The sequence below is a fragment of the Notolepis coatsorum genome (assembly GCF_963971535.1).
Source record: "Notolepis coatsorum genome assembly, chromosome: 12".
NCBI lineage: Eukaryota > Metazoa > Chordata > Actinopteri > Aulopiformes > Paralepididae > Notolepis > Notolepis coatsorum.
In genome coordinates this window covers 10,865,202-10,881,475 of record NC_140176.1, presented here as the reverse complement: position 1 = coordinate 10,881,475, position 16,274 = coordinate 10,865,202, and the positions used below count along the sequence as shown (strand labels likewise).

At 42.7% G+C, this 16,274-nt stretch overlaps 1 protein-coding gene across 1 annotated transcript in view; it reads right to left on the bottom strand.

Moving 5' to 3' along the window:
• Positions 1 to 16,274, bottom strand: part of smchd1 (structural maintenance of chromosomes flexible hinge domain containing 1) — a 160,111-nt gene that overhangs the window by 100,968 nt on the left and 42,869 nt on the right. Inside the window, exons 6-10 of the mRNA XM_084326451.1 lie at positions 13,830 to 13,944; positions 10,150 to 10,269; positions 5,558 to 5,724; positions 2,780 to 2,855; positions 2,066 to 2,282 (exon numbers count right to left, since the gene is read on the bottom strand). Coding sequence (XP_084182577.1) covers positions 2,066 to 2,282; positions 2,780 to 2,855; positions 5,558 to 5,724; positions 10,150 to 10,269; positions 13,830 to 13,944 — 695 coding nt within the window. The remainder of the gene's footprint in view (positions 1 to 2,065; positions 2,283 to 2,779; positions 2,856 to 5,557; positions 5,725 to 10,149; positions 10,270 to 13,829; positions 13,945 to 16,274) is intronic.

Genomic DNA, 16,274 nt, shown 5'->3' with positions numbered 1-16,274 from the left:
CAGCAAAAATTACATTTTTTTAAATTTTAGACGCATTACCTATATCATTTATATACAGTATGAATATAAATTATAAGTGCTCTCACCACTATCCAACTACGATTATAGTTAGAGTTAAGGTTAGTTTTAACATTCGCTTAACGTTAAGGTTATGGTTAAGACATAAAGTTAGGGTTAAAGGGGAACTCCAACATTTTGGGAAATTAGCTTATTTAACATCTTCCCTGGAGTTAGACAAGAAGATACATACCTTTTTTGTCTCTGTGCGTGCATTTTAGCTTTGGGAATAGACGCTCCGTTAGCATAGCTTAGCTTCATCACTGGAAGTGGGGGAGGGTTAGAGCCTTACAGTGCCTTACAGTGTATTGCAAGGTCTGACATTGACCAAACTTGATATGCATGACCTTGGTGGGCTCTAGGTCAACTCCTGAAAAGGGGGTCAATGTCAGACCTTGCAATCAAAAGTTAGGGGGCGCACTGAAATTATGGCAAGGGTTATTAGCCCCCTAACTTTTGATTGCAAAGTCTGACATTGACCCCCTTTTCAGGAGTTGACCTAGAGCCCACCAAGGTCATGCATATCAAGTTTGGTCAATGTCAGACCTTGCAATACACTGTAAGGCACTGTAAGGCTCTAACCCTCCCCCACTTCCAGTGATGAAGCTAAGCTATGCTAACGGAGCGTCTATTCCCAAAGCTAAAATGCACGCACAGAGACAAAAAAGGTATGTATCTTCTTGTCTAACTCCAGGGAAGATGTTAAATAAGCTAATTTCCCAAAATGTTGGAGTTTTCCTTTAAGGTTAGGGTTCGATCCCCAGCTGGGGAACTTAAAAGCTTTCTGAAAACTTTAAAAGAAATTTCAATATGTAAAATATGTACTTATTTGTAATACATTATGTTACATTTTCGTTATACAATGCGTAAATATATTACTTGGCAATAATATAATGTACATTATGTACCTTTTTTCCTGTGGTCGATTAGTACTTTATTTACATATTTTAAATGAGATCGGGCTGCAGATTGTTACCTGGTGTGACGTAGGGGTCTGCGGGGTAGATTGTTACCTGGTGTGACGTAGGGGTCTGCGGGGTAGATTGTTACCTGGTGTGCTGGAGGGGTCTGCGGGGTAGATTGTTACCTTGTGTGACGTAGGGGTCTGCAGGGTAGATTGTTACCTTGTGTGACGTAGGGGTCTGCGGGGTAGATTGTTACCTTGTGTGACGTAGGGGTCTGCAGGGTAGATTGTTACCTTGTGTGACGTAGGGGTCTGCGGGGTAGATTGTTACCTGGTGTGCTGGAGGGGTCTGCGGGGTAGATTGTTACCTGGTGTGACGTAGGGGTCTGCGGTGTAGATTGTTACCTGGTGTGACGTAGGGGTCTGCGGTGTAGATTGTTACCTGGTGTGACGTAGGGGTCTGCGGGGTAGATTGTTACCTTGTGTGCTGGAGGGGTCTGCGGGGTAGGTCTCCTTGTCGTAGAGGAAGGGGTGGTATCTCAACACTCCTTCCACTTTGGAGTCTAAGTTGGCGCAGGCGTTGAACTCGAACGTGTCGGCGGCAGCGGCGCTGATGTAGAGCGTCTGCATGTCGTCCTGCACCTGCTTGAGCTCCACTATACGGGGGGGCCGGTTGAGCAATAATATAATGTACATTATGTACCTTTTTTCCTGTGGTCGATTAGTACTTTATTTACATATTTTAAATGAGATCGGGCTGCAGATTGTTACCTGGTGTGACGTAGGGGTCTGCGGGGTAGATTGTTACCTGGTGTGACGTAGGGGTCTGCGGGGTAGATTGTTACCTGGTGTGCTGGAGGGGTCTGCGGGGTAGATTGTTACCTTGTGTGACGTAGGGGTCTGCAGGGTAGATTGTTACCTTGTGTGACGTAGGGGTCTGCGGGGTAGATTGTTACCTGGTGTGCTGGAGGGGTCTGCGGGGTAGATTGTTACCTGGTGTGACGTAGGGGTCTGCGGTGTAGATTGTTACCTGGTGTGACGTAGGGGTCTGCGGTGTAGATTGTTACCTGGTGTGACGTAGGGGTCTGCGGGGTAGATTGTTACCTTGTGTGCTGGAGGGGTCTGCGGGGTAGGTCTCCTTGTCGTAGAGGAAGGGGTGGTATCTCAACACTCCTTCCACTTTGGAGTCTAAGTTGGCGCAGGCGTTGAACTCGAACGTGTCGGCGGCAGCGGCGCTGATGTAGAGCGTCTGCATGTCGTCCTGCACCTGCTTGAGCTCCACTATACGGGGGGGCCGGTTGAGCTTCTCCCGCAGGGTGATCTGGTGGAAGAGCGAGTTAAAGGAACGCGCCAACATTTGGGGAAATTAGCTGATCGTCTTCTCCAGAGAGAGAGACAAGAAGATAGATACCAGTTTCCTCTACTGTGCGTTCAGTAGAAAGCTATCTGGCTGCACGTTAGCCTAGCTTAGCACAATGAATGGAAGCGGACATGGGCGGTTAGCCTAGGCATTGTCCAACTAACACCTCTCCCGAAGGCTAACCGGCACTGTCCGCTTCCATTCATTGAGCTAAGCTAACATGCAGCCAGATAGCTTTCTACTGAACACACAGAGAGGAAACGGGTATCTATCTTCTTGTCTCTCTCTGGAGAAGATGGTAAGCTAATTTCTCCAAATGTTGGTGTGTTCCTTTAAAAGGAACACACCAGGATTAAAAAGGGAAATCGTCTCCTCCAGAGTCAGACAAGAAGATACATTATTGTAGATAGATACAGGGCTCTGGTGATTCCCATCCCTACTAACAAGCACGGCCTTACCTGGATGTCAAGGTTGGGACGACTGTTTTGACCGCCATTCCCATGGACACCATGTATGTAGTAGTGGTAAATGTGACTAAAACGGATGAGAGGAAAACAAAGAATTAAAGGACAGGCTCGGCCCTGCGTAAACTTCGTCTGGCATGACGTTGACTAGTACAGGCCATCATTTCACTGATCCCTTGAGTATTGAGAAACGTACTACATCCTCTCACCAGGCTCCAATAACGTGTTTTAAGCCTTAAAAAAACCATTGTACATGTTCTTTTCCAAAAATAGGAAGCACACGATTAATCAAATACATGTCAGGGTTCCCACAGACATTGCAAAATGAAATTCAAGTACTTTTCCAAGCACTATTTTTCATTTTAAAAGGGCATTTAAAAGGATACAATTAACTTTTAAATGCAATTTTTTATAGAAAATAAACCTGATCCAATATGTATGGCTTAAAACTCATTTCCGACAATTAGTTACTTTAAATTAAAAGAAAAACATTCTTGATTCAGAACAATTTTATCATGGATAAACAAATCATTCAATGTGAATGGTTGATTTGAATTTCAAGGACTTTTTAAGCACCTTGTTAAAAAAATGGGCTGTTTTCAAGGAATTCCAGGCCTCGACTTTTTTTTGTAAAAAAAATCAAGCACTTTAAGCACTTCAAGGACCTTGTGCAAACCCAGGTTCATGTATGTTCTGCTGAGGAAATGGTTGCAAACCGTACGTCGTATCAAAGGTTATAGTGAGTTTCTTAGGCCAGTGTGGTATATTTTCAAACCAGCTGGAAAGCTGCAATAGTTCTAACTCCAGACGACCTTGTGTGTAAATCCTCAATCTAGTGGCTCAATGTAAGGGCAACGTGTAAAGTACTAATTTATAATAATAATAATAATAATAATAATAATAATAATAATAATAATAATAATAATAATAATAATAATAATAATAATAATAATAATAATAATAATAATAATAATAATAATAATAATAAAAATAATAATAATAATAATAACAATAATACACTTTATTTGTATAGCACCTTTCATACAAGAATTGCAGCTCAAAGTGCTCCACAGCAGCAAAAAAGACAGGCACAAAACATGCATTGCAGACATACTGTATATAAATTGTTTTTCACATTAGGATCCAACATCCCAATAGGCTAGTTTATGGTTTGATTGTATGGCAGTTTTAAAATAGACAATAATAAAAAGAGTAAAATAGTGCAGTGCCATTTTTGAAAATATTTAGAGATCTAGCTTCCCTAATGTCCATAGGTAGGATGTTCCATAGCTTTGGTGCATAGTTTGCGAAGGCTGCGTCCCAGATTTTCTTTAGGCTGTGGTTGGGATCCTTCAATAGACCAGTATATATTATATATATATATATAGTAGTAGATGATCGTAATATTCTAGAAGGCACATACTGTAGTTGACAAGAGAATTCGCAATGTAGCTTGGTCCTGTTCCATTTAGTGCTTTGTATATAAGGAGAAGGACCTTGAAATTGATTCTAAATGTTACCAGAAGCCAGTGCAGGGTAGCTAATACTGGACTGATTTGGTCTCTCCTAGTTAGTGGCCTAGCTGCAGAGTTTTGTTGGAGTCATTGCGTGTTTTTTGAGGAGTGCATTACAGTAGTCAAGTTGGCTTGAGATAAAGGCATGGATCCGTTTTTCAGCGTCCTTTTGATTTATAAATGGCTCTACCTTAGCAATGTTTCTAAGGTGGAAGAATGATGTTTTTGTCACCTTGTTGATGTGTGATTTAAAGCTTAGGTCTGAGTCTATTATAACACCAAGACTTTGGGTTTGATCCAAGGAGTAAGTTGCCCCATATTGCTCTGTAACATTTCTCTTTTTGTTATAGGGCCGACCAGTAGGATTTCAGTTTTGTCCTCATTTAATTTTAGGAAGTTGTATAGTTGGAAGTTGGATAGCGATAATTTATATTGTCGTCTCATTATCTCACAGGATATTAAAAAAAGACATGTTGCAACCTAAAGTCTGCGTAATGACAAATTGTGCCCATGTCTGAACATTGTTCACAGTATTCACTAACCATGTTCTATACACAATGGTGTTTATTAATATAGGCTAACCATTTTCTATACACAATGATGTTGATTAATATAGAGTAACCATATTCTATACACAATGGTGTTGATTACCGGTAATATAGACCAACGGTTCTCAAACTACGGGTTGCGACCCAAAGTGGGGTCGTGGGTAGGTGACATTGGGGTTGCGCATTAGCAAGTACATTTTGTTTTACAAATTTTAAGATTTATTTTTTATTTTTTTATGTTCTGGCAACATATTTTGGCTAAATATGCCTTGTTTTATAAATGTGTATTGATAACATAGTGCTGTAATTAAATGTTATAATAAATATGCATGATCAAGTTCAACGTGTGCTTTTATTTTGATGTTCCTTAATTCCACGTTGAAATTACGGAACACTGTTGGTCACTTATTTCACTCTGTAAAGAACACTGTTGGTAGCTTATTTCACTCTGTACGGAATGCATCTGTATATGTGTAACAGTATACGATATTGTTTAACCTTTTCTAGCTCAGTTATAGAATTCTAATTATTCCTGTTAATGTTAATAAGTAATGTGGAATTAATGGCTACACACACTCACACATGCATGTTGCAACAATGGGGAGTTAGTCAGGGATAAACTAATAAACTGAAACTAATAAAAAAAAACTAAACATTAAATAAACTAAACAATAAATCAAAACTATAATAAATAACCCGGATGAACTCACGCCAGTTCTCTGGTCCACAGGTGGAATTGTTCTTTGAGCAAGGCGACGTGTTCAGAGACTACTCCGGTGATTATCACCGCGGTGAAACTCTCTTTCTCAAATTCCATCGCGATAATTGGGATGAGAAACTGCTCCCCGTCTTCCTTCACGTGTGAGGAGTCGCCAACCTGCAGGAAGATACAACATTATTACACCAAGGAGAGATGGTGCAACCTGCAGGAGGATACAACATTATACACCAAGGAGAGATGGTGCAACCTGCAGGAGGATACAACATTATACACCAAGGAGAGATGGTGCAACCGGCAGGAGGATACAACATTATACACCAAGGAGAGATGGTGCAACCTGCAGGAGGATACAACATTATACACCAAGGAGAGATGGTGCAACCGGCAGGACGATACAACATTATACACCAAGGAGAGATGGTGCAACCTGCAGGAGGATACAACATTATACACCAAGGAGAGATGGTGCAACCTGCAGGAGGATACAACATTATACACCAAGGAGAGATGGTGCAACCTGCAGGAGGATACAACATTATACACCAAGGAGAGATGGTGCAACCTGCAGGAAGATACAACATTATTACACCAAGGAGAGATGGTGCAACCTGCAGGAGGATACAACATTATACACCAAGGAGAGATGGTGCAACCTGCAGGAAAATACAACATTATACACCAAGGAGAGATGGTGCAACCTGCAGGAGGATACAACATTATATACCAAGGAGAGATGGTGCAACCTGCAGGAAGATACAACATTATACACCAAGGAGAGATGGTGCAACCTGCAGGAGGATACAACATTATACACCAAGGAGAGATGGTGCAACCTGCAGGAAGATACAACATTATACACCAAGGAGAGATGGTGCAACCTGCAGGAGGATACAACATTATACACCAAGGAGAGATGGTGCAACCGGCAGGAAGATACAACATTATATACCAAGGAGAGATGGTGCAACCTGCAGGAAGATACAACATTATTACACCAAGGAGAGATGGTGCAACCTGCAGGAGGATACAACATTATTACACCAAGGAGAGATGGTGCAACCTGCAGGAAGACACAACATTATACACCAAGGAGAGATGGTGCAACCTGCAGGAGGATACAACATTATATACCAAGCACACCAACAGGGTTTGGACGAGTGAATCCACAGTCACTTGCTAGTCCATAGCTAACCAACCTAGATTTACGATGAAGCACTGGTTCTGCCCGAACCGTTCGTTATACAAGTATCACAGACAACTTTCAAAGGTACTCACAGTTGCACGAGGGTTTCGGACAGAGATATGTGATGGTTTGAAAGCTCGGCGTTGCTAATAAACATTTAAAATAATTTTTATAAACGTGTAAACATCACGAGGCAGCGTTGCATCAAAATGGCTTCTTCTCTTCTTCTGCATTTGTGACATGCCTGCGCTGTGATTGCTGGGTGCACCAGGCATGTCACAAATGCAGAAGAATAGTCATCAATAACTGATCGCCATTCCAAATATTGATAGCGTTTATTGATCCAACGTTATATGTCCAAAACACATAATCCACGCTGCTCCGAATGTCCCCAGTCAATGTGTTATAACGATACTGCATGCCCGAGAAGGAAAACCTGGACCAGACTTCTTAGATTGATGCACAGCCCCAGCCAGAGGGATTCCAATGATGCAATACCATCCGGGAGACGTTAGTTGGCGGTATTTGCCCTTTGCGAGCTCAGACCCATTCCCAATGATAACGTCAGGCTGGATGGATGAAAAATTAATGGATATAGCTAATAAAAGAAATATCGATTAAAACCCGGGATTTCTCGGGTTTGGCGCCCAGAGCATGGCGAGTTAACGCGACTTATCTCGGGTTTGGCCTCCAAAGGGTGTTGATGTTGAAAATAATTTTTTTTTATAGAAGAAAAAAAATTATGTTGTTCCAGGAAATGTACTGGCTTTTTAGATGCTTTTTGCGGCTCACCAATGTCTTACATCTTGTGGTGAACCCTCTGTATTCACTCTGGTGAGTATTTTCTTGATTGTTGACTTTGACACAGATATGCCTACAGTACCTCCTGGAGAGTGTTCTTGATCTGGACAACTGTTGTGAAGGGTTTTCTCTTCACCAGGGAAAATAATCTTCTGTCATCCACCACAGTTGTTTTCTGTGGTATTCCAGGTATTTTGGTGTTGCTGAGGTTTGTTTTCTTTTTAAGAATGTACCAAAACAGTTGATTTGGCCACACCTAATGTTTTTGCTATCTCTGATGGGATTGTTCTGCCCAATGATGGCTCATATTGAGTTGACAGAGCAACAGATTCCAAATACAAATACCACATTTGAAATTAACTCTAGACCTTTTAACTGCTTATGAATGAAATAATGAGGGAATAACCCACCTGGCCATGGACCAGCTGAGCAGCCAATTGTCAAATTACTTTTGGTCCCTTAAAAAGAGGGAGGCACATAGAAATTGTTGTAATTCCTACATCGTTCACCTAATTTGGATGAAAATACTTAAAATTAAATGAAAGTCTGCACTTTATTTTGTTTCATTTCTATGAGGTGTAACTATCTACAGTAGTGACTGAAATGCCACGTTGACCCTTGGGCTTTACCATCTGCTACCTTCTCAAGACACTATCTTATTTACTGAAACCTAAAAATATAGGTGTCCTAGACGTTTTATTTGCACAGGCACCAAACGTTGAAACTGGCAGTACCTATGTCCTTTAAAATGCTGACTCTATTGAATGGTTATATTGATGATATCTGAACATGTGCTAATGAATGTTTATATTTACATGTATGTTCAAAAATATATACCACACATTTGATCATAAATATAACTTATTCAGGTTTTTCCTTAAATGTGTCACCCATATACAGTGTATGTGTGTGTGTGCGTGCGTACGTGTACAGATAGACATTTATTTGGTTTGGGAATATCCACACAAGCTAGCATCTTCAGCAACAAGGAAATGGATCTGGAACGGATGAAAGTGAGCGAGCCAAGATAAGGTGAATACGCTGTAATAAAATAATAAAAACCCTTAACTTAAAGGAACACTCCACAAAAAGAAAAAGAAAACGCTGATTACGGGCAATTATGCTCATAATCCCACCCATATCCCAAAACTATAAACAAGTCTCCTAGGAACTAGGCCTGCACAATGTTGGAAAATAAATCTACATTGCAATATCTTTATTTTTGGTGATATATATATATATATATATATATATATATATATATATATATATATATATATATATATATATATATATATATATATTGTGATATAAAATGCAGGAGCGTGATCATTTCACCAGATCTTTGCAGCTCTTAAAGGAACATGCCAACTTAATGGGAAATGTGCTGACTGTCAGACAAAAAGAATAGCTACCAATTTCCTCTGTGCTTTCTATCCTTTTTCCGTTCCCACATCCTACGTGTCTTCTCATTTGTTGTGTCTGTCTGCTTGAGTGTTTGGAGTTGTGGCTCCTTTGGCGTGGCTGTGGGTCCTGGGGCCTGTCATTCCTCTGTGGAGTTTGGGAGTGGGGGCGTGGGATTCGCTGATTTTTTCTGGTGGTGGCGGGGGCACCGGGACTGGGGGAGATGGCGCGGCCCCCGCAGGGTTGGCATTCCCGTCGCCGTGCATGGCGGTGTGTGAGTGGCACGCAGGCTTTTCCTTCGGTCATGACGTGCGGGCACGTGCTGAGAGGATCCAGCGGGGAGATGTTCAAGAAGGTGGTGATGATGGGGAAGGTGGATGGCGAGAGAGGAAGTGGAAGACCAAGAAGAGGCTGGGTAGACGACGTCTTGTGATTGGAGCGGAGTGAGAGGCGGAGTCACGGAGTTGGAGAGAAGAAGTGGGGACAGAATGGGTTGGAGAGTGATAGGCGACCTTCGGAACGAAGATGCCACCTGATGATCACGAGTCACTGGAGACGCATGTTGAGATGCATTCTGATGCCAGGTGTGAACTGACATCCATCTCAACTGGATCTAGACACAGTCTGGATGCTACATACAGGTCTGAACAGGGCCGGCGAGACATATTCTGCACAGAGCTATTTAAAGGCTCACTACATGATCCAAACAACGTAAACAAATTGGTAGACTTACCACCAACATTTTTAAAATTATATATATTTCCATTCTGTAATTCATTGAATGAGATCTTATACAATGATTAACACTAGACAAGACACTGCTCCCGGTGTGCAGGTTGGCACCTTGCATGGTCGCCTCTGCCAACGGTGAGTGAATGTGTGAGTGAATGGGTAAAATGTGAGGAACAAATTGTAAAGCGTTTTGGATGAAAGCGCCATATAAATGCAGCCATTTAGACAAAAGTTAAAAAAAATTATTTGGGGCTTTTGGGCGCTGCAATACGCTCGCGTTGGTATCATCTGTAAACATTGGAGTTAAACAGATCTACATTCTGATTCATGATGGGTTATTGTTCCAAAAAGCATATTTTCCATCTACAAATTAAACTTGTCAAGTACATATATATATACGAATATTCCCCATACTTTCACAGTCAATAAAAATCAGGATTGGGGCTTTAAAGAACACATACCTTCCTATTTCTGATGATGCCACTGTAAATATCCTCGTTGTTCTTCTCCTTCCTCTCAAACTCCTCTTTTGAGAGAATAAGCTCATGGACGTCCAGGGAGCCCTTTGCTTTCGTGATAATCTACAACAAAGACATAAAAGACAAACAACGCTTTTCTATGGTACATTTATATTTAGTCATTTAGCACTGCTGCCAGAACTATCATTGTCAGAACTTGAGAACTAGAGACTCCCATCACTAGACTATCTTGTATTTGTACTTTTTTTTTTTAAATCCTCTCTTTCTCCGATTTTTCTCTGTTTTTCTCCCCGTCTTAATTTTAGTCGTATTTTTTTTTTATATTATATTGTATTTGTATTTATATTTATATTTTATATTGTATCTATATAAATATATATATACTGGACTGTATAGGAATGTGAAGCTCTGTATCCCCCCCATGCTGCTTTGACACCCGAATTGCCCCAAGGGGATTAATAAAGGATAATTTTATCTTATCTTAGCTGACGCTTTTATCCAAAGCAACTTACAAATTGTGTACAACAAGTCAGCAGGAGTGGTACACCTGTGGCAACTAAGGATAAGTGGTGGCATTGTTCCTCTAGCAGTCTTGAACTTGAGTGCTACACTCTGAGTGCATAGTAGTATAGACATATTAGCATAGTAGGTAGTAATATGGGTGTTTATATTGTAGTAGTGTGGGGTGTTTGGGGGAATGGCTGTTCCGGGGGGGTTCACATGCCTTCGAGCAACACTGTACTAATTGTACTTATTTTATACCTATTCTTATGTCTGCACGTTCTACGTTGCACTACTTTTATACCTATTCTTATGTCTGCACTTTATGCATTGTTTTTATTCTCAACTGTATTGCTAACTGACTGTATGCCTATGTTCATTGTATGCCATTTGCTGTGGGCCACTTTTGGACTGCGGTCCATGTGTGAAAGGTGCTATATATTATTTTATATATTATATTACTTATTATTATATTTGTAAAATTGTTACATTGAGCTCATGGAGGAGAGAGCGGGGGGAGAACATGAATGAATGTGGATGAGAGCCTTGACATTAAAGTGGAGATGAAGCAGTGAGCAATGTGATCCTAGTTTGTTTGTTGTGTACCTTGTGTAAGACAGGGTTCTATAATCAAATGTGAAATCTATCTTATTTGTCTGAAAAATATAATATAATATCCCTGTTTTCAACATGGGCGCCGCCATTTTGTTGCTGACGTCATGGCTGACGTCATACCGTGGCTTGGGTGTATACACTCTGGTTAGCTGCCTATATTGAATGGGTCAGTCAGCAAATAAAATGTTGCCTACAAAACAACGGGACCGCGGTGGTTCTGTTTGTATTGCTCCTGGCTGTTCAAACTAATTTTACCATGTGAGAGAGAGGAAAGTTGGTTAATTTCCACAAACTACCAGTGAAAAAAACAGTGTTGTTGACATGTTGGCTCGGGCTGCCTGCACCCAGACGGCGCGACCAGCCTGTTGGACAGGGAAGGAGGATCTGCAGCGAACACTTCATTGCCTCGGATTATGTTGTTGGGGTGGGATGTTTGTCCAGAAGACCACTAATCAGCTGAAGCCGGACGCGGTTCCCTCGGTCTTCGACAGACAGACCGGCGTTAGCTCTCGGGAGCGATCGCTAGCTAGTTGGCACCAGCCGGGGCCAGGCGTTAGCTCTCGCTAGCTAGCGTTAGCAACCGGAGCGTCGCGGAGCATTCAGCCTGCTGGCTACCTAGACCCACTTCAACCAGCGTCGCGGAGCATTCAGCCTGCTGGCTACCTAGACCCACTTCAACCAGCGTCGCGGAGCATTCAGCCTGCTGGCTACCTAGACCCACTTCAACCAGCGTCGCGGAGCATTCAGCCTGCTGGCTACACAAGCTGTGTAGCCAGCAGGCTGAATGCTCCGCGACGCTCCGGTTGCTAACGCTAGCTAGCGAGAGCTAACGCCGGGCCCCGAGAGCTAACGCCGGTCTGTCTGTCGAAGACCGAGGGAACCGCGTCCGGCTTCAGCTGATTAGTGGTCTTCTGGACAAACATCCCACCCCAACAACATAATCCGAGGCAATGAAGTGTTCTCTGCAGATCCTCCTTCCCTGTCCAACAGGCTGGTCGCGCCGCCTGAGTGCAGCCAGCCCGAGCCAACATGTCAACAACACTGTTTTTTTCACTGGTAGTTTGTGGAAATTAACCAACTTTCCTCTCTCTCACATGGTAAAATTAGTTTGAACAGCCAGGAGCAATACAAACAGAACCACCGCGGTCCCGTTGTTTTGTAGGCAACATTTTATTTGCTGACTGACCCATTCAATATAGGCAGCTAACCAGAGTGTATACACCCAAGCCACGGTATGACGTCAGCAACAAAATGGCCGCGCCCATAATGCTAAATGCTTCAGAAATGTACACAACAAATCGTTTTTTCTTAGAAACTGCTTATTTTTATAACGTGACTTCTTCTGTGGCTTATCTAAATACTAATGTGATGCTATGAATATGTATTTATCGCACTGCTTCATCTTCCCTTTAAGTGGTTGTAGCTACGGCTGTGGGGGTGCTGGAGACGTGAGCCAACAGACTTGCATGTCACAGAGAGACCAATCCCAAGTCGATCGGCACTTTCTCGGCCCAAGCTATCGTCACTTTTCCGCACGTACTCCCGAACTCTGCATGCGCAGATTGCCCACGGAGACTCTCTGGATTGTCCAGAGATCTAGGTTTATCAATCTGCGCGTGCAGAGTTTGGGAGTAGGTGCGGAGAAGTGACTATACATGTAGCTCGGGCAACTTGCAAAATGAAGCGGGCTAAGAGAAGCGTAGATTTTGAGCTGCGACCCACAACAGGCCAGAAAAATAACCCAGTCAGTCTGCGCATTTATCAAAAATGACACAAACAGTATGTTTTTTTTCCCCTCCTTTTTTCCGATTTTTCTCCCATCCCACTGTTAGTCGTTATGCCAATTCCCACCCCCCTTCCTGGTTGTTGCGCACTTTCCCCTACTGTTGGTCCGAGAGGCCGGAGACTGTCACATGCTTTCCTCCGACGCATGTGCAGCCAGCTGGCAGCCAGCCTGGCCGCGCAGATTCTCACTGGGAGAGTGTAACGTGTGGGAGGCCGCACTACCTCTCACCAGATCCCACCTTCGCTGAGCAGGCGCCCCGACCGAACTGTAGGGGTCGCTGTCCACAACACCCAGGACCCACCCACGGCTCCCCTCCCCCTAACTCAGCCAAACGAGTTAGTATAGCGATCAGCCCGAGCCAAGGCAATGCTGACTCTCCGGGAACAAACAGTATGGTTAACGGCGAAGGATTGCGGCAACCAATGCACCTGCTTTATTATTATTATTATTTATTTGTTTCTATTTATAGAACTACCACATGCCTTCTCCGATACATGTGGAGTCGCCAGCCGCTTCTTTTCACTGGGGGAACGTAACGAGTGCGGAGGTTCACGCCATTTCCCCCAGATCCACTCCCTGCTGAACACAGTCTACGTTATAAACTGTAGGAGTCGCAGTTTATAACGACCTGGACACATACCCCACCGGCTTCCCACCCGCTAACACTGCCTATCATTTTTTCTTTTTTTTTTTAAACTTGTTTTATGTTTCTATGTTCGAGACAAATAAAAGAAAATCAATCAATCAATCAAGTATTTACCCTGGTTGAATCCCCAATGAAGAACGCGGCCTGCTTTCCTCCTACTCCAAAGTAAGAGATGTCACTGTTTAGGCTGCGTGGGACGGGGTCTGGCCGAACATATCCTGCGTTTTCACTGCAGTGAGGGGGACAAAATATTGTTTAACATTAGATTTAAAGCTATTAGTCAACTAAGAATGTCTTTAGTTGAGGACTAGTTGCACCTTTACAATAGAGCCCGACCGATTTCTTTTTATCTTTGGGGCAGATGCCGATACTGATATTAGGGAGTAAAATATTCCAATATCGATATATCGGCTGATATTATTCATATATATATAGTTTTTATATGTAGTCCCACACCTTACTTCTTCCATCCAATACAAAGAAAGTGGGAGACACTAAGTGAATTATATTTGAGCTGGAACCAAACAAGCTTGCTTTGCTTGTTCTATTCTATATTCTAAATAGCTGAATCTTCATTAATGGTGAATTTATCTATACATTTAGGTAATAGCTAGGTATATTAACACATTGACCACCAGCAGCAGGGGGCGCTGATCCCCCTTCATCGCCAGGTCTTTATTCAATGGATATAGTTTTAGACTGCGACATTTGCGAGTGCTTAAAATATATCTTATATCTTATCTATGGGTCTAATAACGCCGTCGACTGTCAGTGAGTTGCTTCCAGTCAACATGCCCAAAACAGATTGTTTTTTCATCCGTACATTTCCGTTTTATACCGTTTTGAATATGAGTATTGTTGTGAAGGGCCAGATTAAACCGAATATATATATTTATTTATATAAATATATTTAATTGTATTTGTATATTCTCTAATATTCCCTGATATCCCTTGTATATTCCTTGTACAATATGCATTGAATATCCATTCTAGCCTACTGAACATCCCATAATAGTCTCCATTCTACTATTGGTCGAGACCTTGGTGCCAGGCTGCCATACCCCCCAGACCCAGTTAAAACGTACCGCTCAACATGTACGAACAAGTCCTAGTTCCGCGTAGGAATCTGGCTACCGCACCACTAATGGTACTATTTGTTCATAGTGCGTATATATACTGCGCTACTAAAGTAGGACTTCCTTTTTAGTCCAGTTTCTTACCCTCCAATAGAGTGACAGACGTAAAGCCTCCCCGCGACGCCACGTGTGGGAGTAAGGCCAAGTTCGGCCTACCATCGGTATTGAGACATCGTGTATATTAATATTTGAATAGTCATATTTGGCACTATATCGTCGAGTTGGACGTAGTCTATTAAGCTAATAATAGTCTATTCATATGTAGTGCTTCGTGCGGTGAGAATACTATCGTAGTCAGTACCCCCATCGTTTCGGGTAGAACTGGCTGCTTATCCAGGGTGGCCGACCCCATGTGAGGCTGCACCCGAGGAGCCCCAGAGCCGACGAGCGAGTGGACCTGCATACCGGATTATTCTACCGACGACAGCCCGCCTTCCCAGGCACGGATTATGCTTTGTATACAGTGATTATTCTATGGATAAAGACCAACACTGCCGTGTGTTGGAAACCCCCCCCCGGAGAGGACGACAGGTGAGGAGACGCTCTACACGACGAGGTCGCTTCACGTCTCTCCATCGTGGACCGGAGGAAGCCGGCCCACAGAGAGTCCAACTGCTTTCATCTGTGGATCGAGGATCGCTGAGGCACCGAGCCGCACAACCGTGGGTTCTCCCAGGATACCCTCGGCCAGACGGATACAGCCAGACTCTACCCCCCCCCCCCCCTTCTCCAGTTGTCTTACAAGCGACCGGAATTCCCCCCTAGTGTATCCAGTTCTATAATCATCAAAGTATCATTGCTATTATTCCTTAAATATTCCAGGTTGTATATTTACCGCCTGCGCCACCAGAGATTGGACGTTCTCTATTGATATACCAACGAATACTCATTTGCCATAAAAGTGCATCCTATTTCAAATCATAAATGTAATTAAGTGATTGCTCTACATACCTTTTGCTATGTATTAATTATTATTAAACGCAGACTTTCGACTTGGTACATTTGTGTTGGATCGTTTCATCTACGTGGGAGTGTTTACCATAATTATTTATGCCTAGTACTGGGTGGCCAGAGTCTAAAGTACAAGAGGTAGTGGTAGTAAGTATCATATCTAACAATACAGTCAGGGAATTGTACCCCTCAGTTACAATTGGTCCTTCGAGCCGGAGGGTAATTAGTGTAATATTAATATAGTGTTATTAATATTGAAATGGCCTATGATGAACACTCCACGAAACGATCCTCCTAACCAACACCCGCAGCGCGAACGACGGCTCCCTCAGTACTTAGAGGCTTACGCTGTCAGTCAACAACCTAGTCTTCTACTAACAGTAAACGCGGTAAAACTAGAAAGTAAAAGTATGTCTAACCCCAATGCCCAGACTACCCCGACCATAGAGGCCCCTACGGGTTCTAATGTAAC